Source organism: Equus caballus, chromosome 17, assembly GCF_041296265.1.
Source record: "Equus caballus isolate H_3958 breed thoroughbred chromosome 17, TB-T2T, whole genome shotgun sequence".
Classification (NCBI taxonomy): Eukaryota; Metazoa; Chordata; class Mammalia; order Perissodactyla; family Equidae; genus Equus; species Equus caballus.
In genome coordinates this window covers 35,776,209-35,803,994 of record NC_091700.1, presented here as the reverse complement: position 1 = coordinate 35,803,994, position 27,786 = coordinate 35,776,209, and the positions used below count along the sequence as shown (strand labels likewise).

The 27,786-nt window shown below is 38.4% G+C and overlaps 2 protein-coding genes across 3 annotated transcripts in view; one reads left to right on the top strand and one right to left on the bottom strand.

Moving 5' to 3' along the window:
• The window catches only part of LOC138918359 (mitochondrial ornithine transporter 1-like), a 93,932-nt gene that overhangs the window by 13,136 nt on the left and 53,010 nt on the right, over positions 1 to 27,786 (top strand). The window lies entirely within an intron of this gene.
• The window catches only part of LOC138918352 (phosphatidylinositol 3,4,5-trisphosphate 3-phosphatase TPTE2-like), a 367,155-nt gene continuing 340,237 nt past the window's right edge, over positions 869 to 27,786 (bottom strand). Inside the window, exons 28-37 of the mRNA XM_070239586.1 lie at positions 26,247 to 26,307; positions 25,356 to 25,437; positions 25,164 to 25,252; positions 18,076 to 18,137; positions 16,198 to 16,278; positions 12,489 to 12,594; positions 7,573 to 7,664; positions 4,760 to 4,855; positions 2,708 to 2,775; positions 869 to 1,130 (exon numbers count right to left, since the gene is read on the bottom strand). Coding sequence (XP_070095687.1) covers positions 1,019 to 1,130; positions 2,708 to 2,775; positions 4,760 to 4,855; positions 7,573 to 7,664; positions 12,489 to 12,594; positions 16,198 to 16,278; positions 18,076 to 18,137; positions 25,164 to 25,252; positions 25,356 to 25,437; positions 26,247 to 26,307 — 849 coding nt within the window. The 3' untranslated portion in view covers positions 869 to 1,018. The remainder of the gene's footprint in view (positions 1,131 to 2,707; positions 2,776 to 4,759; positions 4,856 to 7,572; positions 7,665 to 12,488; positions 12,595 to 16,197; positions 16,279 to 18,075; positions 18,138 to 25,163; positions 25,253 to 25,355; positions 25,438 to 26,246; positions 26,308 to 27,786) is intronic.

The following is a 27,786-nucleotide window of genomic DNA, read 5'->3' as shown; positions in this document are numbered from 1 at the left end:
TCTGTGCCTGTAGAATTAAAGGAAGCTCGTCACTCCGTGCGGTGCTTGGGGCAAGAGAGAAGTGTGTGTTGGGGGTGGGGGACTGCTTGTGGAATGGTTCTTGGGGTTTGAAACAGTCTTTGCTGCCAATGTGATGTTTGCTAACAGACAGTTTGTAAATCAAGTGGAGGAAGAAAATAGGGATTGCCTTTCTAATAAACCTGAAATTACAAATGTGAAAGCAGGGAATACATACTTGTTCAAAAATATATAAGTAAATGAAATAAACCCACAGTATTGGGGAGAATCGCATTTTTAAAATATCTCGATTATTTTGATATGAAAGTTTTATTTCAAAGTTCTTAAAAGTGGTAACTTTTAATGTTCCTGTTAGTGCTGTTGAGTCAATTCCGACTCCCAGTGACCCTGTGGACAGCAGAGCAGAACCCTGCCCGGTCTTTTTGTACCATCCTCTCGCCTTCCAGCGCTCTATCAGACAATTCTCCGCTGCTCTTCACAGGGTTTTCATGGCCAATTTTTTTGGAAGTGGGTGGCCAGGCCCTTCTTTCTAGTCTGTCTTAGTCTGGAGTCTCTGCTGAAACCTGTCCTCCATGGGTGACCCTTCTGGTATTTGAAAAACTGGTGGCACAGCTTTCAGCATCACATCAACATGCAGCTGCCACAGTATGACAACCGACAGATGGGGTGGTGTGGTTCCCTGACCAGGAAACGAACCCAGGCCGCAGTGGTGAGCACGCTGAATCTTAACCACTAACCCCCAGGGCTGGCAAGTGTTCCTGTGTACTGTGTTCCAAATTTATCTCAATACAGATGAAAACTATGTGTGAAGTATATTCCTTCAAAGAAGAAAAAAAAACTGCCACTGACATTTTACCTTTTATATTTTTAATAGATTTCTTAATACATGTACATATATGTAAATAAAAGTATACTGTCAAAGAGACAGGTTTTTAAGATGTCAACGTGCAGTAGGGATTGAAAAGACGTGATTCTATCCTGGAAAGGACACTGTGCTCAGTCAGACGTTAGTTCTGGCTTTAAAATATATCTCGACTGCAAACTTTGGACCGTAAATTTTCCATGTCTTCTGTTTATGGGGATTATCCAGTTCGCTTCTTGAAAGATAAAGCCTAGAATAGAAAAAAAATCATTACCTTTAATTTTGGGCTAAGAGGAAAGCCATGCAGCCGGGCCCGCTTGTTAGAGCTTTAGAAGAGACCTGGCCACGGTTAGGCTCAGCCCCTTCTCAGAGCCCGTCCTCCCACCTTCTCTAGGGAGACACAAAGTATCTTAATCCTCAGTAACACAGCAGTAACAACATGTCGTCAATTCTTTTAACATTGCCTGTAATGGAGTTAATGACATCTGGGTTTAATAAAATAAGTTTCTATATGTGACAAATCAGCCAGAGAGACTCGATGTGTATTAAAACAGAGTAATAAAATACTGAGTGTCTTTTAAATGATGAAGCTGGCATTTTCAGCTGATTAAGAATCTTGTAACTAATAAAAACAGCTTTACTAGGTAGTATGGAAATTTAAATGTTAAATCTTTAGAAACACATAAGTGAGGAGAAAAGTCATCTAATTTGTTGCCTCTCCCATATGATTATGGTGTTTTAAAGGAAAAAACTGTTCTTAGCAAGAACCACTTTTCAGGAGTAGCATCAAGTGACGTTCTGCCCAGATGTCTATATGAGGGACTTTGTTCCTGTTAGGAATCAAAGTTTATTGTTTGCAAACATCTAGGGAAAAAATTGCTAGAAATTTTCCATTAAATCCAAAGTTCAGTCTATCAGAACCCATTAAATGTGTGTTGTTGTAAGTGTGTAGGCTAGATGTTCAGTTCAGTGTTGCCTCACTGGACTTGTGTGATTACATGTAGTTCAGGGTTGAAGGAAAGACTAGGCTTGCATGTAGTGAGAACTATCAATTCATGCCACGTACAGTCACAACCACTTCTTCAAAACTCACCTGCACAATGTTTTGTATATTACTTTCCTTTTGTATTTCATGGTATGGTGATACCAATGATCTGAAATTTTCAGCACCACAAAACATACTCCTTAAAGTGAAGAACTTATAGACTCAGGAATGAGTTTCCAGATATGGTAGAAGATTCTTTGGAATAATAATCTTCAAATCAATTAATTTTTAAAAAAGCTTTCCCAATTTAGTTATTAGAAAATCATTTTAAATGGGAGACTATTAATGATTTTTTTAGCTGTCTTTATGGTACTTATTGTGTCTTATAACTTCTGCCATTGATATAAATGAGTCAATCAGCTTTTAAACTAGCTGAAGCCTTGCTAGATGATGCCTTCTTTTGGAAGAGAATTTGGTGGTGGCCGGTCATCAGTACATCAACACATACTGAGGACCTGCCATATTCGAGGTACTGAGAAGACTCATATTAAACTTCCATGGGAGGGATTTACCACCACACCCGAGATCTGATTAGAATACATTTTAACTTATAATGCAGTCCTATGGTATAGACCTTGAGGATGATGCAACAGGGGGTCTCAAGAATAACCATATTTTTTAAATACTCAGATTAAGATGAGTAAGGCAATGAAGAGTGGTGACTAGAGGACTTTTTGGTTTCTATAAATTGAGCTTAGGGTAATCAGCAAAAGACTTGCCATTTCACCTTACACATACATTGAAGATGAAGGCATTTCTACTGGATTATATCATAGCCATACCTGTTTTTCATGAATGATGTATGAAACCAGAAGAAAAACGGGCATTTGTCATAGTACTTAGGAATATTCTAAAAAGACATGGTTTAAAAATAAAAGGTTATTTTTCATAGTAAAATTGATACCAAGAACTAATCATTCCAAAGTGATTAAAATTCCTTCCTTTATTCATGTTTATCAGACAATTGTAGCCATTAAATATGCAGCACTTACAGTCTTTAACATTACACTTAACACGCAAAGGAGAAGGCTTTAAGAGACGGCTCTTTTTTTTTTTTTTTGAGGAAGATCAGCCCTGAGCTAACATCCGCCACCAATCCTCCTCTTTTTGCTGAGGAAGACTGGCCCTGAGCTAACATCTGTGCCCATCTTCCTCTACTTTATATGCAGGACCCCTACCACAGCATGGCTTGTCAAGCGGTGCCATGTCCGCACCCGGGATCCAAACCGGTGAACCCTGGGCCGTCCAAGCGGAACGTACGAACTTAACTGCTGCGCCACTGGGCCGGCCCGAGACTGCTGTTCTTTTGCTGTTTCTACCAAAAATTTCAAGGAAATCTATTTTTTCCGTGATAGGTATTTATAAATGTAGACAGTGGTCTTTTAATCTGGTTTAGATAGTGCTAAACAGAATCTACTAAGGATCTATGATTATTTATGCCCAAATATATTGTCCATTTCTACAAGGAGCAGCTGCATTGGATAATTAACCGTCATTATTGATGATGATAAAAATACCTAAATTTTTTGAAAGTGCTTTCATCTCATGGCCCTGGAAAATCACAAAGGCCAGGTATTACTAATGTCCCCTGGGTCAATGCCGTTACACCAGTGCTTCTGCTTGGTGTACAGACCACTGATAGAGAATTCAAACTGGTCCATTATTCAAGGGGTAACCATCCACTGTGGGAACAATCCAGGTCACCTGCTTCAACATATTTACCATTTCAATACTTAACAGGTTCTCTCCCAACAGGGAGCAAGCAGCAGCTGAAGGAAGGCACAGGAAATAAGTTTTAAATTGATCAGCATATTTACTTATTGGCAGTTCTCTTTGGTGATTTAATAGGAAGATGAAACGACTGAGGCTTAGAAATTTGTTATATACAGAATAATACACATTTTTTTTGAGGAAGATTAGCTCTGAGCTAACATCTACTGCCAATCTTCCTCTTTTTGCTGAGGAACTGGCCCTGAGCTAACATCCGTGCCCATCTTCCTCTACTTTATATGTGGGACGGCTGCCACAGCAGGGCTTGCTGAGCGGTGCCATGTCCGCACCCGGAATCCGACGGTGAACACCGGGCCGCTGAAGCAGAACGTGCGAACTTAACTGCTGCACCACCAGGCTGGCCCTACTCACACATTTTATGACTATCAATATAAACTATATACATGATATTCAGAGTAATGACAATGGCAGACGTTCAGTTTTTCATAAAGTAAATATTAGATTAAAACTACCATTTACAATGTATTGTAAATCAATTCAGAGGAAAATAAAATCTCCCTCACTTTAAAGTATTTTGTAAATTATGGGGAGTGATGAATTTTTTTTTTTTTTTAGTTTGGCAGAAGCTAGTGTTATTTTTTAATTTTTTTAATTTTTATTTTTTTCGGATGTACATCATATTTCAAATTCTGTATACATTACATCATGTTCACCACCCGAACACTAATTATAGTGCATCCCCTTGGGGAGCGATGTATTTTAAAGATACAAAACAAAAATGTGATCACTGCTATAGCGTAAAACATACCTTTGTTGTTTTAACATCTTGGTTTCTGTATTTTTTTCTTATTTGAAAGTTAATCCATGCAAATTGTATAGAATTTAGAAAAAACAAATGAGCAAGAGAATTTTAAAATTACATATGCTTTTCTTTTAAAAAAAAATTATAGATCTGACTTGTTGCTTTTGTTTTCTCCCTCTCCCTGGCTAGGGATTGACATCTCCTATCATCTCCCTTGTTGGGAATTGTAGCAAAGGAAATCCCAAACCAGAATCAAAGACCAGACAAGAATAATGGCATAGGTTGTTTCTTGATTACTCACGGAGGAAGAGAAAAATTGCACTTTCACGTCATCATACAGAGGTGGACAGTTAACAGGTGTAATTATTACTCTGTCTGTTTCCACATCATGATGAATCTGTGAATGAATACATGGAGTTCAGAACTATAAACCTAGCTAATAATGAGATAATGAGTAGAACAGTGAAGTTCACGTTCACTTATTGAGGCTTCCTATATTTATTGAGTACTCTTGGTCTCACAGCCCCATCACATGTATATCTACACGTTAATCATTATTTCTATAAAGTTGCAATACTGTTGTTTACATTTTTGAAAGGCTAACATATCTGAGGGTTACGGTGGGGCACTGTTGAAAAGCAAGTACTCAATTTTCTATTAGAGGTTTACCAAGTAAACTTTACTGTTGAATGTGTGTCACTCAATTTTCATATATTAGGAACATGCTAAGAAGCTCAATTTTAAAGTTGATATTCACATTCAAAAAGCAATGCATAATTGGTCACGTTCTATCCAAAATGTTGTGATTGCTGATGGGATCATAGCCCTTGTTCCTAGCAGACTGCTGGATGGAGAGGCCAAAGATATGTCAAGTTTCTGGAATGAGCAACTTTGAAGCTATACTGAATATTTCTGTTATTGCTTCATCCTTGTATAATAGTGGCACCACAGTGAGAAAGGTCTATACTAGACCTTGTGAAAAATACAGAAGAAGGTGCAGACTCAGTTGACGCTTCAGGGAGCTATACACATAAGGAACAATAGTAGCATGGCATATAATGACGTGTCAAGTTGTATGATGAAGACTGAGTGTGCTGTTGTGTGCTTCAGGGGAGGTTAAGCAGAGGTATAGAATGAGAAAGCTTCACTAAGGGGGTAGAAATTGAGTTGGCATGGAAGGACTTGTATAAATGAAGAAGAGCATTGAAAAGATAATCAGGTTCAGGCAGGAGGCAGCTGGGGGTGGTGGATGGGGCCAGAAAGGGGAAGGGGGAGGAAAGACCAACAAAAACATGAATCAGACATTATTGTGTTCCAAAGGCCAAAGGGGACCCAGCCTACTTGGAGTGGAGACTGCAGGTCAAGTTATGATGGAAATAAGCTCAGGTATGATAGGGCTGTATCTTGAGAGTTGAAGAGCCAGGGAAATAAGAAGGAAGTTGTTGAAGAATATGGTGGGGCATTTCCTTTGTGACAAAGTGGCCTGATAATTATCACATATAACATTTATTTAGTGATTAATAGCTCACAAAGCAACTTCAACTATATTATGTAATTTAATCCTCACAACACTTGAGATGTAATCTTTATTTTACAGATAAGAATACTGAGCCAAATATAGTAACTGGCTTTGACCATGGGCACTCAGTTTGTCTTCTGCTCTACCTATAAGCTTTTCACAATGAGAGCAGTATTTCAGGATGCATATTGCAGGATCCTATATACTGCATTATAAGGAGAAAGAAAAGGTAAGGAGATGATTGTAGAAATCTAGGCGTGAGCAAATGAGGTCCTAGACTAGGTGGTAGCAATGGGAACAGAAAGGAAGGGAGAGAGTGAAGAGAGATTTCAAAGGTATAATCAGCGGGAATTGGTGACTAACTGAATATAGGGGGCCAAGGCAAAGAGAGAACCAAAGATAATACCAAATTTGAAGGCCTGAGCGAGAGAACGCTGGTGTCATTTGCAGAAGCAGAGGAAAAGCTCATTTGATAAATACGGATCGACAAATGCGTTTGAATTGTTAGGGCAGAGACTGTCCATGTTGTAGCTCCAGTATCTATCACACAGTGGGTGCTCATAAATATATTGAGTGAATGAAAGAAAAAAATTATAGTTTAAGCCAGGGGGATGGATGAACAGAACCAATAATAGAGTATGTGTGGAGAGAAGAACAGAAAGCCAAGGATCAGGCCTCGGTGAGTGCCCTCGGTTGGGAGGGGGGCACAAAAAGAAGGGAAAGGAGTGCTGTTGGAGAGGTAATAGTAGAACTAGAGAGAAAAGCCTGAGAATTTTAAAAGTTAATTTTTCTTAGACCCATTAAGGAAGCTTGCTTATTGCTTCAGAAAAGGTCCATAGTCTTAGGCATTTCTCCAACATGTAAGAAAACATTGACTACCAGCTCCCATTGCTTTGGGTAAAGAGATTCCTCTTGCATTGTTTCTCACAGAGCAGTTCCAGGGGACATCTGAGTTAGAATGACTTGGGACATCACTAAGTCTAGAGATTCCTGGGCCCCATTCCAAATTTCCTGAATTATACTTTTGGGGTGCAACCTAGGAATCTGCATCTTACAAGCTCCTAGGTGATTTTCATGCACACTAAAATTTCACAATCAGTGCCATCCAATAAAAGGACCATGAGGCAGCATCCCACAAAGCACAACCAGAAGGATCTACAACTAGAATATACACCTACGTACTGGCAGGGGGTGGGGGAGAGGCCTTTGGGGAGAAGAAGAAGAAAAATCAAATAAGATTGGCAACAGATATTAACTCAGGTGCGAATCTTAAAAAAAAAAAAAAAAAACAAAAGGATTCCTTTAAAAAGAAAAAATACTCTGGTAGATTCCTGGGAAACTGCTTGACATTTATGGAAAAATGAAAGACAATGCAACACTCTTAACTGAAAATATATTCTGGAAAATGCCCTGAAAAAACTAGTTTGAACAGTGAGTTTAATTTAGCTCTGACTAGGGACACTCAGTCAGATGGTAACCAGAAAGCAACTTGGCCTCTCTTTGTGGTGAGCACTGGTCTGGGGAGGTCAAGATGCTGATTTGACATTGAGATTGAGACAAATACCAGAATTTTCAGTTCACGTGCTTTCTCTTACCCTACAGTTCTTGGAAGCAGAACAGACAAAGACAATCCTTTTGCCCATTATTATTTGTACTTTCAGATCACGTCCATTTCCGTTTCCAACACCTGAATGAAATTAAAAAGTTAGGCTGGTTAGAGCAAAGATCAAAATGTCTCCCCAATTAAAATTATGGATTAAAACGAGAAAAGATTATCCCAGCTAACAACGTGTCAATATAGAAACATTTGGGACATGCATAGATTTTGTCTTTGAAGGACAAGGCTTTAAGCCCAAATCTGTCTCCTAAAGCAGACGTTATAAGGCTGGAGAAAAATAAAAAGTCATATAGGTCAGCTTCTAAGACTTAGAATCTCATCTTTTCATCTTTCTAAGAAAAAAAAATAGAAAAGGTGACTTGCAACCTTCCTTGTTAATGTGTTTCTTTCTTCAGACTTCTAATCATGATGTTTCTTAACAAATTTAAGTCCAGTTCCTAGCGCAGTCTCTGAAAATATCGAATAGCTGGATCCAAACATTTCTACGGTGCTCAGGATGTATTTACAGACAGATGGTCTCTTGCTCCTTTTTCAATTCCAATGGCCCACTTCCCTTAGCATTTCCTCAAAGGGCTGGTTTCTCAAGCCTCCAATTAATTTTTATTGTTTTCCTTTCAACCCTGCATATTTCACTTAAATATGCATGGAACTAAAGGTACAAAACTAAAACAAATATTCAAATAAAGTCATATACTAATCCTTCTTTTTTTTTTTTCCCAAGGAAGATTAGCCCTGAGCTAACTACTGCCAGTCCTCCTCTTTTTTGCTGAGGAACGCTGGTCCTGAGCTAACATGCATGCCCATCTTCCTCTACTTTATATGTGGGACGCCTACCACAGCATGGCGTGCCAAGCGGTGCCATGTCCGCACCCAGGATCCGAACCGGCGAACCCTGGGCCGCTAAGAAGCGGAACATGTGCACTTAACTGCTGCGCCACCAGGCCCCCCATATACTAATCATTCTTGATTGTTCATCTTATATTATGTTTGTGTTGCTTTCTCTAATACCGTATTTTTTTTTCATGTTTGTTTTATAGCCTTTTTTTTTTTAAGATTTTATTTTTTTCCTTTTTCTCCCCAAAGCCCCCCGGTACATAGTTGTATATTCTTTGTTGTGGGTCGTTCTAGTTGTGGCATGTGGGACGCCGCCTCAGCGTGGTTTGATGAGCAGTGCCATGTCCATGCCCAGGATTCAGACCAACGAAACCCTGGGCCGCCTTGCAGCGGAGCATGCGAAGTTAACCACTCGGCCACGGGGCCAGCCCCAAATACTGTATTATTGATTTGTCATTAGGAATCATGGTTTCTTTGCCTCAGCTCCCTCTGTCCTATTCCAGTTGCAAATCTTCTTCCTACTGATGTCTACCAGAGATCAGTAAAATGTAGAACTAAACTAAGTCAAATGCTTATCACATGACAAGAAAAGGGCATTGATTTATAAGCTTAAATTAATTCTCACACCTTTAAAATTTTTTAAATAATTGAAGTATACTTACATGACTTAAAAATAAAAGGTAAAACAGATGAAGTGAAAAGTCTCTGTCTCACCCATCTTCCCGTTTAGTTCTCCAGTCCCAAATAGATAATCACTACTATTAGTTTCTTGCTTTTCATGCGTACATAATCAAATATGAATATATATTCTCCCAGAGAATTTTATATGTGTACACACACACAAATATGAATACACATTACTGCCCCCTTTTGTCTTACAGAAATTGTTGCATACCATAGTACTGTCCTGTACCTTGCATTTTTTAACACACATTAAAAATTTTATTTAACTCCTTAATTAATAAGGAACCAGTAAAATGTTACAGCTGGTTCAAAGTACTGCACATTTATAGGCAAATAAGGAATGATGAATTTACAGATATAAAACTGTCAACAATCAATCACTTTTCACTGAACACAACTAATTTGCATTTCTATGTACAAAACTTATTTGCATTATTATCAGTTTTCTACAACTTACAGAGTTGTAGAATAGCTTAAAGACCATGAGAGGTGGAGGGAACCACGGAAGGGCACCCTAGACAAGATACTGCCTGTTTCAAAGTCTTCCACACTTTTTCCTGACAGTCTCCCATCCCCTTTCTGTTGTGATCAAAACAATCTGAAAGGAAGATTATTATTCCAAAAGAAGGCTGGTGTCATTAGGTTTGGCCTGATGATTTACATGGTGCAGCAAGAATTTTAACTTCCCATAGAGGCCTTCTTAAGTTGGCCCCACAAGCCTAGACCCACATTGTACTGAACAGCTGCTAAGGTCACAACTTTCTATCTGGAAGTCTTCATGAGGAATCTCAAATTGGACTTTTAAAATCCTCTATTTTATGTTAGCCCGAGATTAGGAAACCAAATGCATGAAATTCTCCATTTTTCACCTGCAGTACTTAAAAATTTGGGTTAGTTCCTCTGTTCACCACATCTGCACCTTATGGTTTTACTAAATGTCTCCACAGAGTTGAAATAAAATTCAAAATATTAAGAGAGAGGTCACAGTCTTAGGATACAATATCAGACTGGAACAACATATGAAATTCTAGAACTTATTAAAAACATTTCTAAGCTTAGGATTTTGAGAAACTAATCTTATTCTCATTGTTCATATTAGAGAAATGCATTAAAACTCCATTAAACTAGGAGGCCGCCCCGTGGCCGGGCAGTTCAGTCCGTGCGCTCCACTGCCGCAGCCCAGGGTTTCGCTGGTTCAGATCCTGGGTGTGGACATGGCACTGCTCGTCAGGCCACGTTGAGGCGGCGTCCCACATGCCACAACTAGAAGGATGTGCAACGAAGATATATAGCTGTCTACCGGGGGGATTGGGGAAGATAAAGCAGAAAAAAAAAAAAAGATTGGCAACAGTTCAGGTGCCGATCTTTAAAAAAAACTCCATTAGACTAAATGCCTGTTTGCCTGTTTTGAATAGTTTAATACTCACAGAAGTTTGTATAGATACTGTTATTCCCATTGTTAACAAAGAGGAAACTGAGGCAGAGTGTGCACTCAGGTACCATACAGGCTCTCACACCATCCAGTTGGTCTATAGTTGGGTTTAAATTTCTTAGAGGAAGAAACTGCTCCAACAGCCAACTGTGTTGCCTCTCACTCTGTGGAATAAAGCAGCCTTGCAGTCTAGTGTGCAGGGCCCCACTGAGTGTGGGAAGGAAGGGGAGCAAAGCGCTTCTGACCTCTACTGGGCAGCCTCCTGCTAGAACAGGCTGTGTTTCTAGGCTTTGCCTGCATGATGCTTGCTTGAAAATCTAGACCAAAATTTCCCACAGAAACAATGCTACTAGGTTGAAGTTGGTTTCAGAAGCCAGAAACCTACATAATCTGTTTGTGGTAATCCACCAAAATTCCTCACCACCACCTCTTGGTGGTGGTGATATGGGTGGGTGTGTGTGCATGGAGGAGGTATGTAAATAATTTGAAAAAAGCATTTTATATTTTAACAACTGTAATCTATCTTTTCAACTATGTAGTTTATATATATTTATTTAAAGATTGTTTTATTTGTAAATGATTGGATGAAATGTTAAAAAAAAATAAATATCTAGATCTTACTTTGTGTGACTCTTCAGAAGGCTGAAAACACTAGGCTGTCTGGGTGGATACCAATGCTCTGGCACCATTCCACCCATGAGAGGTCCAGCACTCAGCACCTCCTCATGGTCTGCAATCTGGCTGTTGCTTTAGGGATCAGAAGCCTCACCCCCTGCTGCACCTCTGGCAGTGAGAGTGAGGCCCTATCCCCTTTCTGCTGAGACATCCCTGCCTTCCCACCTCCTGGAGGTGAGCTGTGCAGGAAAGAGAGGTGAGTGATGGAGAAATAGAGACATGGGACTTGAGGCCAGTTCCTCTCCCTTCCTTCCTTTCTTTTCTTTCTCAAGTCCCAGAGATGGACGATCTGACCAATTTTCCTGCCTCCCTGGGTGGTGGTGGATCCCAGTCTCTCTCCATCATTCTTGAAGCAGGCAAACATCAATTCTTTTGAAGCTTATAAGGATTTTTACTCCTGGTAAAAATCAGTAACAGTTGGGGCGTTGAAAGACACCCCATACAGCCCAGGTTTCTCTCAACCCTTTCCAGGCTCATGTGGATTCAGGTAGGGAAGATCTAAGCACTGTCCCCTCAAGAAGCTTTCCCTGACCCCCAGGCTGGGTGGGGCCCAGACTCTGTGTGCTCCCAACACTGTGGTCAGCTCTTTATCTTCGTACTCATTCCGCCCCTCTGCTAACCACCCAGCGACTCCTTAAGGGCAGAGAAACACTAGCATGGGGCTGGCCCAAAGCAGGTATTCGGTAGTTATTTGTAAAAAGAATTTGTGGCAACAAAATTCATTTGCTGTTTGGGCATTTAAGACATCTTGATGGAGCTGCTGAGAGTGAGGGGGCTACAGGTGGAGGAGGGAGGGCAAAAGGAGAGACCAGGGTGGTGAGAAAACAAAGGGTCTCTGAAAGGAGTAGGTGAGAAAATGGTAGAGATGCTGCTGCCAAGACCATCCCTGAACTAGAGGTGGGTATGAGAGAGAAGTGGTCTCCAGGGCTCACAGGCCCTTCCTCTCTTTTGCATCAGAGGTTCCACTCTGAAAAGTCCACCTGGGCTGAGACCAGAGCAGCAATAAGAACAAGAGAAAAGGGAAGGGGATGGACCCCCCAAAGTGGTGATGGGAGAGGAACGGAGAAGATGTCTAAGGGTTGCTAATATGACCACAGCACTGCTAGGCCAATAGGAAATTCCAGGGGGAGGGGTTCATATGTGAGGATACATAAAAAGGCAACTGTGAGTTGGGATTGTCTGTTTTATATAACCGTAAGGGAAACTCTCTCGAATAGTAAGAACACTGGCCTTCCTGCCCAATTTTCCAATTATACTAAAGCACTTACCATGAATTGAATGAACAATAATTTTTTTTATCATAAGTATCCTTCTTGGAGGAAGATTCATATTGTAGATATTTTTCACAGCTGCAAAGTATCCAACATACCTATTCTGCAAAACAACAGAAGCCTCAGTTTAAGTGGAGATGAAAAGTCTAAAGTCAGCATTCCTGATTTTTTTTCTATACATAGAACTTGTTAAGGAGAGTAATTAATTAAGGAAACATTTATTGGATGACATTATATGAATCTACATACATGCCATTATAGGCGTTTTTATATATGTTGCCTCATGACTGAATATCTACCTTAAAAAAAGATACTGAACTAAGTGCTGTGGGGAAGGAACAAGAAAGGAGCCAGGTGTTGCTTATAGGCTGCTATGATTGAGAGGTTGACCAACCAGAACCAACAAAGCAGTTTCAACAACATTACAGTGAGATGCAGCTAACTGCAACTGTGAAAAAGGTCGATCCAAGGGTAGAAGCTTGACTGTGACGGAGTTAAAGGAAGGCTTGTGGTTTGGTGGAGAGTCGCCTCCTAGGCATGAGAGAACTGCAGATGTGAAAACTCAAGAGGAAGACTTCTCTAGGCCAGTGGTAGATACATATTCTTCTCTCGTTCCTTCACTTTGCATTTCCCCAATTCTATTTTCAAGGAAGCCCTGTCCTTTTTAGTCTAGTTCTTCTCCTGTGGCAGGCTGCTCACAAGGGCTCTCTCCTTGAATCTTTCTTCAAGAAGCTGAAGAGTTCAGGTACTGAATCAACTGGACTTAAAAGTTCGCGGACTCTTCTGCACCCAATGAGAAGTGTTAAATTAACTGCCATACTTTGCATTGGAAAGGGCCAGTCAAGGGAAGCGCTCTTGCAATTTCTTAACTCAGAGGTGGATGAAATGTAGTCTGTAGAATGGCCCACAATGCAGGGTCAGAATTTGATGGTATCTGAGAATTACCTCCCCACATGGAGGGAACTCTGTCCTGGGGCTTTGCCAACACAGCTCAGAAACCTGGGGCCGGGTCCTTGTATTGCTCTCCCAGTGAATCAGAAAAGATTCAGTTGTAGCCTAGGGAGTGCCAGTTCTGGACCAAAGTTAGAGAAACTGTGCATGACTACAGAAGAAATGGGGAAGGGAATCTGTACAGCGAGAGTCCTTGAAGGAGTTGCATCTAGCGTCCCCTTGGCTTCTGCCACTAGATTCTTGATCTTTCATTAAAGGATGTAACCCATCATGGCCCTAAAGCTGCTCTTACTCTCACTCTTCCTTCTCCTTCAGCCTAAAACAACAGGGTTTGTAACAGAAGTTAATAAGACAAGCATCTATTTAGTAAGCATTCACTACAAACAAAGGAGATACTATAAGAGGTGCTTTGGGATGCCAAGGTTGGGAAGATGGGTAAGACATGGGCCTTGTCTGCAAAAGGGGCAGAGAAGTCGCCACTTCAAATAGCTAGAGAATAATATAAAGTCACTTAGTCCCTAAAAGAAACACAAAGGGATATAAAAACTGAAAAAGCAAGAGACTACATCAGGCTGGGAAGAGAAAAGGACTCCAGGAAAAAGGGTCCACATGAGCAACAGCATGTGGGTATAAAGTGGTACCAGGCTGAGAAACAGCAAATGGTCCAAATGTGTTAGAGCGTAGGACATGTGAATGTACATTATGGAAGAAATGGTTGGAAAAATAAGATCTTGATGCCAGATTAAAATGTTTATATTTGTTGCCCTTGGCAGAGGGGAGCCATTATGGATTTTGAGCATGGAAATGTCAGGATTAGAGCTGGGCTTCAGTAAGTTCAAGTATTACTTTTAGCCTATAGCTTATTACTATCTTTTTTTTTCTTGGGTGTGGCAGAAAAGTATCAGTGGATAAGGCTGAGTTCTTTTTCCCCAAACTAAATTTCTAGAGCCAGCAGTTACTAAATTTCCAGAGCCAGCTAACAAGGCCAAGGTTATCTATTCAGCTCCCATCACTTCATTCAAAGAAAACTTTCTTTCACAGCCGCATCCACATCTACTTAACAATTGCCAACCAACTCTCACTTCGGTTTGAGAGGCAATATAGAAAAGGCAAAAACAGATGAGATGCTGTGCAGAGGATGGGAAATAATGGGCTTCAGAGTCTGACAGATCTAGACTTGAGTTCTTGGTTCAAAAAAATTTCGCTGAACTTCAATGTTCTAATCTGTAAAATGGGAATCACAATGGTGCCCTCTCATGGAGTTATTGAGAGTATTAAAGGAGATAATGAATACAAAGCACTTAGCGTGGTTCAACAAAGTCTAGTATGTTGTAAACTCTATAGGATAAATGTCCAAGTTCCTTCAATAAACAAAGTACAAGGAATAAAGAAGAGAGATGGAAAAGCTATAAACTAAAAGAGACTTAACAGACAAAGAAACCAAATGAAATGTGTGGCCCTTGTTTAGACCCTGATTGAAACAAACTAAATTTAAAAAAAGATTTAAAGATAATTGTGGAAATTTAAACATGGAGTAGACATTTGAAATTATTAAGATATTATTAAGGTATAATATTCTTAGATATGATAAATGGTTTTAAGGGTTTTTTAAAGAGTCTTTATGTTAGATGTCACACTAAAATATCTGTGGGATAAAATGATCTGATGTCTGGGATTTCCTTCAAAATAATCCAGGTATAGAGAAAGGATGGAGAGTGAGTGTGTGTGTGTGCACACGCGCGAGGAGAATGGGGAGAGAATGGATGAAACATGGTTGGCTACATGATGAAATGATTGTTGAAGTGGTGAGGTGACTGTAAGGAATTTATTATATGATTGTCTTGACTTTTTGTGTGTGTGTGAGTAAGTTTCACCCTGAGCTAACATCCATTGCCAATCTTGCTCTTTTTTTTGCTTGAGGAAGATTGTCCCTGAGCTAACATCTGTGCCAATCACCCTCTACTTTGTATGTGGGATGCCTCCAAAGCATGGCTGATGAATGGAGTAGGTCTGCACCTGGGATCTGAACCTGCAAACCCTGGGCTGCAGAAACAGAATGTGTGGAACTTTAATCACTTGGCCATAGGCCGGCCCTGTCTTGACTTCTTATATTTGAAAAAGTCCACAATAAAATGTCTTCAAAAGGAAAAAATAGGGTAATAGCATATATTTCACATGGGTTGTCTGAATATTAAATGAGCTAATATATGTAAAAGTACAATAGTGTCTGGTATATAATAGGCTTTTGAAAAATGTTAATTTCCTCTTTTCTCTCTGTTTAAAAACACAGCCTCCCCATCTCTCTTTCTCTCTCTCTCTCTCACACACACACATGTGTGCACATACACACTTGTGATGTTCTGCAAGGGCTGAATTGTCCCAGTAGGGGTTTGTGAAAGACTCAGTTCCTTTCTGCAGGGAAATAAAAGGCTGATGACTTTAGATATTTTCAGAGGTCTGGAACCTTAGAATTGGACCTTCCTACTTTGGGAGGGGAATCAACTCCTGAATTCTGTAAACAATAACCAATATAAAATGGAAAGCAGGATGCTCTGGGGAGAACTCAGTGCTTGCAAAGCACAGGCATGCCATAGGCATGGCTCTCGGGCCCTGGGAAGGATCCAGGCCTGTCACGGGGCACCCAAGTGCTGCTACCTGATCACCAAAGGAGAAAAGTCTAAATGAAACTAAGTAATAGGCACCAATCTTAACCAAATTCCCCAAAGAACCCACCTTTTTTTAAAAAGAAACTTACCTGGGAAGGAGTTTCTACTCCCTGAAATTTAGAGCTGCTGGTTTTATCTGTTCGTCGTTCTCCAAAATAATAAAGGCTCTCCTATAGAAAAGGGGACAATCCAATCATGGCTCATTTTCACTCTCCTTTCCTATATAAGGTACTCTTCAAGTTTCCAAGGCACATTATTTCCTTAAATCAGCGGTCTCTGGGCAGAGGCTATCCAATACAACAAAACTAAGAAGGCAACAGGAAGGTCTGCTCTCATCCAAAGGCTGATAAAGACATGGGGTTTCAGAGCTGGAAAGACCTTAGGGATCATCTGGTCCTTCTTCCTACCTTTCCATTTTACAAATGGGGAAGACTGAGACCAAAAGAAAACCAAGTGACCTGTCACGGAGACGTATGCAGCCAGTTGAGAGAGCACAGGCCCAGAGCATAGGTCTCTGGCTCTCAGTCTAGGGCTCTGGGTCAATGGCTTTTGATCTTTTTATTTTTTTATTTATTTTATTTATTTTTTTTTGAGGAAGATTAGCCCTGAGCTAACTACTGCCAGTCCTCCTCTTTTTGCTGAGGAAGACTGGCCCTGAGCTCACATCTGGGCCCATCTTCCTCTACTTTATATGTGGGATGCCTACCACAACATGGCTTGCCAAGCGGTGCCATGTCCGCAGCTGGGATCCGAACCGGCAAACTCCGGGCCGCCAAAGTGGAATGTGCACACTTAACCGCTGTGCCACCGGGCCGGCCCTGATCTTTTTATTTTTAAAGCTACAATCTACATTAATAAACCTAGGACACACACACACACACACCCCTGAAACAAAAGTTTCACAAAATAATACTACCATTTGACATTTTCTATTTAATCTATTTTATTTTATTAAAAAACATGCTGGTCACAACCCAATAAGTTGATTTACAACCCACTGATAGATCATGATCCGTAGTTTGAAAAACACTGTCCTAGAACATCCATTTTATAATTTGTGTGTCTCAAATTAGAAAAAAAGAAGATGGTGGAATTAGAGTGCTGGGTATTGTGCATAACCCACAGCTCCTCTTATCTGGACTGGCGGCCAAACGAGGAGCAGAGCTGCTGAGAGTGTGTCCTTTAAGTGGTAACCTCTCAGCAAGATCATGGCAGAAAAAAGACTGACGACCCTACTTAAAGACGTAGAAACAGCCCACTCTGTCTTCTCACAAATTTCTAGAGGGCACAGACCCCACATATACTGAGTACGCAAAGATAATAATATTCGGGCAAGACTTGGCTCTGAGTTGAAAAACGATACCGTCTATCTTCCTAGCACTTCTGAGGATGTTTAAGGTCCTTTGGAGAATTTACCTAATCAATCTTGGTACTATTCTTGTGAGGAAGGAAGAATTCTGCAGTTGGTGGGAGTAACAGCAGATCTGGGACTAGGGGAGGCGAGTAAAACCTCTAGATTGCTGAGTATTTGTACAATTGCATAACTTGGACCTTACTCATCTCATCTCAATCCTGCCCCCATTGAGTCCTGTTTCTATTTAAAATGTTGCTATTGTATACATCATGGAGTTTTTGCATTAATTTTTATTTTTGAAAGTATTGAATTAGAATATTATTTATCTTAATTACTAAAATTTTTGGCATTCCCTTAATTTTTGTGCCCAAGGTGAGTATGTCACTGACATCACCCTCATCTTGGCCCAGAGTAAGAGGTACCTAGGTTAGTTACTAACTAGAGCAAGTTAAACAAGGATGTATTAAAACCAAGCTTTCTAATAACCACCTCTCCAATTACATTTTCATAAGTACCATGACTCAAAGGATCATCTTAACATCCTACCAGTAAGGTTTCAGAACTAGCGAATTCAATCAGCACAGGACAGAGTTGATAGTAACATCTTTCATACCTCTGCAGTTACAAATATTTCACAGGCAATCAGGCAGGCACAAACCATAGTACCAGTCCGTCCTGGAAAAGAAAACAGTTAGTTCGTGAACCAATGTTCATGGTAATACTTGGTATAAAAATACTCTTAGAAATTTCCTAAGAGTTCATTTTGGATTGATTTTCTTTCACTCTGAAAGTGCTTATTCAAAATATTTCAATTCAGAAATAGCCAAAGCTGTTTCACTGCTCAGAGGTTCCACCTGGAATTCTGCCCTAACTCTGTGCATGAACGCACATGGGCACGTGTATACCGTTCTTGAGTTACTACTGCTGGGGGCTGCAGTAATAGGCAGAAGCAATCAGCTCTGCTCTAGGACTCCAAAGCTAAAGAGCTGCTTACCAATTAAGACCTAATTACCTACCCTGTTTTTCTAACTAAAAGTACCTATAAAAGATAAAACATGGTCAGAACCCAAAACACTATCGAGTATTTGAATACCCTTTACTCCTTACATTTTCATTAGAGTTTTTAAGTGTGTTACAAAACATATATGAAAGTAAAAAGAGTAGTATAATGAACCCCCATATACCTGTTTCCCAGATTCTATAATTATCATGTTATATTGCTGTACTTGTTTAATTTCTCTTCCTTCTTCCTTCCTTTCTTCCCTCTCTCCCTCTTTCTCTCTCTTTCCTCTATAGCATTGTAAAGCAAACCCTTGATTTCATGTCATTTCATTCTCGAAGTCTCTTATGTTTTATTCCAATTGATACTTTTGTCCTGCCATACAAAATCTGAGTTTAAAAAACATGTTACTTTTATTTTTACGATGATCTGTAGCTTTTGTCTTAGCCAGTATATGCTGAACTTATTTTATGTAATTCCAAACTTACTCTTCTAACTTGAGATGCACTCTATTTTCTAGTCCTTTTCTGTTTGTTTGTTTAATGGACTACTAAACTTATTTTGCAACCCATAGTTTGAAAAACACTATTCTAAGCCAAGTGCTTCCAAAGAGGACTTTGTACCACCGTCTGCTATTACAAATAAAAGCTTCTTGCTAAAGGAAGCTACTGACCATTAACAACCTGGCTCTCAGTTGTATAGACTGTTAACATTTCAATTTTCAAGGACATTTCTGGTCTCTATAACTCTGATATTTTCCCATTTGAAGAAAACTTTTGCAGATTCATGTCCTTGTGACTGTAGATAAGTACAAGCACAGACAAAGTAGATGCTCTCTCATCCAGTCAAGTCGTGTACAGCGGGGAATCGTAAAAATGATACATACTTGCCTCCAATATTTTATTTTAACTTAAAACATAAATGTACATTCATTCACTAAACTTCTGATATTGGACGAAGGTTTTAACATTTTGAGTGCCCCCAACTGGAGTTTTTCTTGGAAAGGCCAGAGTCATGGTATAAACCATTGCCTCATCCATATTTCTAGCTTCAGATTCTTCCGAGCAATCTAGGTGCAGGATCCTTCTAGATTTTACTACTGGAATTTTTCTCCCAATGTTTTACGTTAGTCGTACTTGCATTTAATTCAGCTGCAATTTTGGTTGTAGGCAGTCAGCTTCATTGAATCTTCTTGAAACATTCAACTTAGGTTTCATAAAATTGTAACTCTTTCTGTTCACTCTGACATTTTACAGATCTACATAATATTTGATTATTTGACATAAGTATAATAACAAGTAGAACTGGCAGACACTGGTGGAAGCAGAAACACATAGGCATACTAAAAAGAAGCATACTAGCTACAAGTTTTCAACATGCCAATGGACACCAATAGGTGTGTTTATGGAGGGAATGGAGAACATGAAATAATCCACCATGTTGGTCAGATGGAAGTCGTAAGAGAGCCTTTGTTATCCTGAAGTCGGCAAAAGCATCTTGCACCTCTAAATATAATACAATTTTTGGCTTTCATAATGATAACAACTAACATTTGGGTAATGCTTTACAGATCTCATATAATCTTTATAACACCTCAGTGAGGTAAACAACCTGGCATAAAGAAACTGAGAAACTGAGGTTCTGTAAGTTTAAGAAACTTTCACATAGTCAAATAGCTAGATACCTTAATGCCAGCTTATATGACCTTTTGCAACAATCCTTAAACTTTATTCTTTCTCAAGTGGTGTCCATCACCCTTCCTCACAATGCAGATCTTATATTTCAAGTTCTTGAATCTATAACCAGAGCACTGAGGTGATTTTCCAGACACCAAGAGTGGTAGCTCTATGTATGTATGTATGTATATATGTATGTATGTATGTACGTGTGTGTCTGTGTGTGTGTATCCCTTAGAGTTGTTTAAAGCACTTAACATGTAACTGAAACAATTTCTCATTCAAGATATTCAGACCAAAATAGCCTTTTGTCAGTTTGACTGCCTTACTTGATACAATGAATGTCTCAAATGAAAATGTACTTTGTAGCATCCATTAAAAAAGACTTTGAAAGAGCTAGAGACGCTTAAACATTCACTCCTATTATTTAAATAAAAATATGTTCATTGTATATCTACTAGAAAAAGACTCAGGAAAGATAAGTCTGCTGCTAAAAACTGATAGCATACCAGTTGAAGGATAACAATAATGGCCAATATTATCAAGCCATTGATACTTCTTTCAGATAGATAATTTTCACATTTCATTTAATCTCTAAAATAGGACCATGAGGTTGGAACTGTCATCATCCACATTATACTTATTAGAAAACTAAAGCATGGAGAATTTAAGTAATTTACTCAATGCCGCAAAATTCTTTAACGGCATAGTTGGGATTTAAACCTAGATCTTTTATTTCAAAGCCTGTGCTTTTAATCATTATGTTTTGATAACTGCAACTTTTCAATTTCTTTTCTTTTTTTTTTTAGTCTCTCAACCGGGAAAAAAAATCCAATTGAAAAGGATAGACTAAACATTGGTAAAAGACACGTATAAAAGATAGCCGATGAAGCTGTGAGAGAGTTCTCAGTTAATCTAGTCCTTGGGCCCAGTGGAATTATTTTCCAGAAAACTTAGAATTCCTGACTGGACAAACTTGCAAAAGAGATTCCTCAGCATCACTGGATATTCCTTATGGTGGAGAGCAGGAGAGGTGTGGATAGCCTAGAGCTGATTCATTTCCTGCTTTGCAAATCAGGAGATAGTGCATTTCCCAAATTGTAAGCCAGTAACCTTGGTGTTAATTTAGGGAGAAATTTTAACACAAATATACTTAAATGGATTTGTTGCATACACATAAAGAAAAGCTATGATCACTCAAGCCCAATGTGAATTTTCCAAGTTCTGGTGGATTTATTTCATTGATACTCTCTTGATACTCTTTATACCCACTTTTCCCTACACATCTGTACGTTCACAGTACTCCTTGTATGACGTCTCTGCTCAAATGTCTTTGTATTGGTAAGACCTTCCTTGACCATCTACATATCAGTTAGCAACCTCTCTCCCATTACATATTCTCCTTATTTTTATTTTTTCAATTGCACGTGTCACCATCTAATACATATATTTTCTCTGTAAACAATAGACTGTGGTCTCCATGGGAGATGTGCATGTATCTGCTTTGTACACTGTCACATAAAGGCATCTAGACAGGATCTGCTGTTCAAGGCATGAATGAATATATTTGCTCTTTCAATTTATCCTGTCATCCAGTCCCATGGCCACTCATTTTTCTCATTTTGTTTTCACTTCCTCATCCACCTAGAAGTATGACGGACAATTTCACTGTTGGTTTTACCAATACTAAATAACAGTGCCAGTAACATTGCCATTCTTGCTTCTGGTCCTTTTGCTGTGCCCATTCTGTAAAAACCTAATACTGGGTCCATTTGGGCACCCACTTCCTCCATTCCTACACCAGAAATGTAGAGACAACAGAGATGCAGAAACACCAGAGATACAGAGAACCGCTGGAGAAAAATCACGCAACTTTTCATGTTGGTAATAATGTCAATTAATGGTCTGACACTTAAGCTAGACCCTCACTGCAGCCAAAACACTTCTCAATGGTGCTAGTCAGTTCTTTTTCTTGGTTCCCTTAGAATTTGGTTGAAATTTTCCCTACATTCCTTAGGTCGCCAACCCAATTGCCTTCCCACTGACTCTGAGTTTGTGTCTTCATTTCTTTCTTCCCAGAGGCAGGATCTCCGATAACGTGTTGCCTCCCTGAATCCCCGTTACAATCTTCCCGTAACTACATCTATTCCTGTGACTACACCTCTTCCCTTGAATCTCACTTGTGAGGAGTTTCTCCTCTTAATTCAGCCAAATCCTCCACTTGGGCTCTGGATCCCATCCCCTTCTCTCAACTCAGGGTTTTGACTTTATCAGGCCCTACTCTTCTGTGTCTTCAACCACTCCCTCTCTTTGACTCCTTTCCCTTGGCAAATAAACATATTCAGTTCCCCTTACCCTATCTTATAAACAACACTCACTATCAGCCCCAAATGCTCAGACAACTAACTTCTCTCTGTCCTTTTACAGACAAGCACCTTGACTCTCTAGTCTACACTTGCTATGGTCACTTCGTCCTCGTTAACGATTCTGGTGCTGGCTGTCTTTAGACTCTATTTTAATAATTATAATAGCTACCATTTACTCACTGTTTACTATGAATCGGGTACTCTACTACACAGTGTAATATGCATTACTTCATTTTAATTTCTTAACAATCCTTTAAGGTAAGTATTACAATTCCCATTTTACAGATGGGAAAACTGAGGTTTTGAATGGCTATCTAACTCACCTAAATGGTTAGCGATGGTCCTAGGTTTTAAATCTGGACAGTTCAATGCTAATTATCCCACCATTACCAACTGCATAATAATATGCACACTTTGAGAAAGACTGTTCTACATCAATGTATCTATCTTAGTCTTGAGCTCCTTTATATCCCACTGATGTGACTGCCTTTTCCAGTCACCTGCAGGCTTGCTTGACTCCTCTGGTCTTTTCAGTATTTCTTCACTGTACCTGGATCACTGTTTTTGGAGTTTTCTTTGCTGGACCCTTTTTTTTTTTTTTTTTTTTTGCTTCATCTGAGGTATTTTGTTATTTATCTGGCAAATCTGGCAAGGAGGTTTCTCTTACATTTTCCGATAAAAGATAAAAGAATATTTATTCTAAGAAATCTAAAGAGTTTTCTTTACAAGGGTACTGAGAATATTAAATCTGGGTACTCTTTGCATTAAAGTTCAAGAAATCTAACAAAGATGATTGAAAGGTAAAAAGACTATTTCTAAATCAAGATGATAGTTTGAGCACCAATGATAGATTGAAAACTTCCACCTCTGTATCAAACATATGGAAATGATAAGGAAAAAAAATGGCTGAACTCAAAAATAAAAAGGCAAGGAAAACTCAGAGGATCAGAAATGGAGAGAGGAGTCAAGCTGGTAGGTAGGAGTTGAAGCCAAGAAACCTCAAAATAAACTATTATAGGAAAAACAAAAGGGTGAGAGGATCCACAGAATGCAGGAAAGTAGATAAAAAGAAACATAGAAAAATTGTGGTAAATATAAAACATATAGTTGAATGTCATAAATAAGTCCAAATATGTCAGCAATTGCAATAAATACATTGAAAATGAAAATACTGAGATTGCATTTTTAATGATGCAGGTATATGCTCTTTAAAGAGACATATCTAAACCAAAATGACACAGAAAGGTTGAATGTAAAATGATGAAAAATTTATAACAGAAATAACCCACTGAGAAGATATAATAATGTATTTGCATGCACCTAACAACACATTATGAAATATAAAATGCAAAAGTTGATAGAATTAAAAGAAGAAATCAACACACAAAATAGTTGATACAAAGAAATAGTAAAAAAGAAAAGAAATACTAAATAGAAAGATTTGAGTAATATAATTAATAAGATTGATTTAATGGATAGATAGATTTATAATAGATAGATAGATAATAAGATTGATTTAATGGATAGATAGATAGATAGATAATGGATAGATAGATAGAGGAAAACTGATACGAATGACAATTTAAAAAAAAGAGGCTGCTCTGATGTGCACCAGCTGAACACCAGCCCTCCAAACAATCCTAAAGGGAAATCGAAGAAAGACATGTGAACACAGAATAGTCCTCTCTCAGAAAAAAGAAAAAAATGAAATTTGAAATGAATGTTTTCCTTCAAGCAGGGAATTAGCTTTAATTAAAAGAATAGTGAAGCCAATTGCTTGAAATTATAATATTTTAGGTTGAGCCATGTGAAATGGCCATTTTTATAAGTGAAAGATGGTCCAAAACTGACAGTTCCATGTGGTTCAACCTCTATATTCTTCATTTATCCATGGCATTGTAAATTGCTAACATATACAGAATATTTCAACCTGTGGATCTGGAGACAGAACTTGCCTACTCACTAATGGGCTTGAAACTAGTTTTCAAATAAGACTAAAACTTGATTCTACTCAAATATATACGGCAGTTTTAAAGAGTTATGTTTTCCCGGAATTCAATATAAAAAACCATTTTACGGCTCACCAAAAACATAATTCTTTGTCAAAAATTGAGAAATATGCTTGGATGATTATTAAAAGTCTAAAGTTGAATGAGAGAAAATCTAATTCAACTTAAATTGGTTGGATTTACTAACAGCTTTTTTTTTCATTGTACACCCACCAAAATCATCTTCTTTGTATCATTACACTATAAAAATTCCAGTAGATTTGGTTTTTGAAATAGCATCACTGTTGGTGCCCTTAACTTTAAAAGCCTCTCACAAAGTTTAAGAACAATCTTAAATAGAACACAAGTGCTCAGACAGTTTCTAAACACTGTATTTTGACAGATTATTTTAGCAAATCAAAAATGAAGAAACCAAATAGTCAATAACAATGGAAATTTCTTAGTTTTTATTCCTATTTTCTTCCCTTCTTTACTCTCTGCCTTCCTCCCCTACTCCCCCCTTTCCTTCCCTTTCTTCAGTCTTGAAGCTAATATTAAAAAGTGTTAACAATTATTAACACTGATTAATAGCAGTATGACTTGGTCTTGTACCTTAATATGTTTTTCACATTTCTCTAGAAAAAGAGAAATAAAAAGAAAAATGTTTTTACCTTTTCCGCCTTTACAGTGAATCACCACAATGTTTCTTTTATCCTCAGCCATCCACTCAATGACTTCCTTCGAAAGAGTCAGCATCTCTCTGATTTCAAACGTAAAATTTTTAGTTGAATTAAAGTACTTCAAAAAAATTGAACTCAATTCATTTAGCCCTCTTCTGACAGCCAACTTGGCAAGAAACTTACTTTAGAGTGGGCACATTGTGATCATCAATCATGACTCGATGGACCCTGTGGTGGAAATGCTTAGGATTGTAAGATCTTTCACCTAAAATAGATGATGCATGGGTCATACCTCTATATCTAATAAACAAAGTAAATGATCAAGTTATGAATAAGTTATGCTTTTCTGTTAGAAATTCCTTATTCACCTTTAAAAGGAGCTTTCTGACTGGCTCCTCCTGCTCTAAAAGAAACTTAAGGGTCTCAAAAATATAAGGACAGTAGTGGTTTGTCCATCTTGAGTAACCTAAGTTCAACCTATTTTGGTTTGCTTAATAGGACTTACTTTTAATTTTCTAGCAGGCTACTCATTACATTATTATAGGGTAGTTAAGCACCACAGAGCAGAAGCAAATGTGGTCGACCAAAATGTTTGCCTCCTGAAAATGATAATTTAATGTACAGGAAGAGGAGAAAATCAAGAAAGACAAAGTAGTAAGCTGAGATATAATCTGTTTTCTACACCGTTTTCTTTTTTTTCTGTGTAGGGCCCTGCTCTCCTCACACCCCACTCCTAGTGGGTTAGAGAATGAATTTGTTGAATTATCTGTCTTCAAAACAGGAGCTGGCAGGAAAAACGGAAATATTTTCTTCACCTAAAACCACTAGAGCATACAGACTCCTAAAATGGCTCCGCCTCTACCCCAGCCTCCTGTCTCGCTCACGGGGCACTTCGTGCTGTTGAGCTATCTTTTCCCACCAAATAGGGCCAAGAGCAAGATGGAGATTTTTTAACTCACTTCCCACCACTACCAAATACTTATGACTAAATGAAACGTAAAAACTGAATCGTCTTCTTACATGCAGTGATTTGTTTTCTATCTATAGTAGGAAAATATCTAGTTAAGTACGTACTGCATAGATTGTAGACTTGGTAGTGGTTTCGATGCTTGGTGTCCAGGAACCGCACAACTTCCTAAAATCGATGGACACATATATTACATATATCCACATGGCACCAACATAAGCCACTTCCTAGGAGTAGCCTGAAATGGTTATTACCTTTTATTCCCTTGTCCCTCACTTAGCACCTTTTAGGGGAGATTCAGGGACTATAAGAGTATGTGCATTCCAAATCACATCTAACCCACTGATAGTTTTCAAATAGCCCACAAGGTTGTGCTTGACTACCCTGATTAGCCTCTACTATAAATACACATTGTTTAAAGATACCAGACAAGGAAATTAGCTGGTTGACTAGTTTTAAGTGAATTTATTCCTACTCATTAATTCGCAGTACTATATGATTCTTATCTAGATCTAATTCTACATAGATATGTATTTTAGATAATGATCTGGATTTTACCATCTACCTAAGCATTACTTAAATAAATAAATGCAAAAACTGTATGTATGATTGTGTGCATGTGTGTGCATGACAGAAAAAGATAAACACATTATGTCAAATTTTAGATAAATGGTAACAATATGGAGAATTTCTTGGCTCATCTGTGTTTTCTTATTTTCTAAAATGAATATATATGTGTGTATGTGTATATATGTGTATGTTATACACACATATATGTATATATGTATAACTAAAAATAATAAATAGTGGTTATTATTTAAAATACAGTTAATATCACCATACTAATACAACAATATTTCCAGCAAACTTATCCAACTGCAACACACACGTGCATGTATCTCTGCCAAAAACAAAAGTGACTGTAAAAAATGTCAAAAATTGATTAGTACAGTACCCTTATAGCAATGTTTACTGGCTTAATATTGAGAAAAAGAAAAATTAAGGTATCAAAATGATCAATTTTTTAAATTGGTTATCCCTGTCAGGAGGAAATAATAAATCAAAAAGAGAAACACTCTGAGTCTGCATAGCACTGTGGTAGGGGGGATAAATAGTCTTACAAGTGTCGAAAATGTGTGGGATCCCTACACCAAGATAAAATCCAGATGGACTGAGGTATCAAATATAAAAAGCCACAAATATCTCTAAGAAATGTAAATGAACATCAATCAATTCTTTGGATGAGGAAGAACTAAGGATTATCAATGGAAGATCAACAGATTTAGGTTTGACTTCACAAAAATTTGAAATTTCTGTTTAAAAAAAGCCACAGTACAACAAACAAATGACAGGAGATTCTTCAGTAAAATTGAGAGAATAAGGACTATGCCTAGTGTAATCTATAAACTAGTTATAGTAGTACAAACTAATAACACAGTAACAGCAATTTAAAGATTACTCTCTCACCCTATAGATAAATAGGCCATAAATAAAAGTGTCAGTTCACAAAAGAGAAAATCCAACTGGCTAACAACCTACAAAGATAAATATTTAGCCTCACCAATAAAGATGCCAAAACAGTAATGAAATGCCATTTTCACCCATAAAATTAGCCTTGCCTTTTTAATGATAAGACCCAATGCTGGC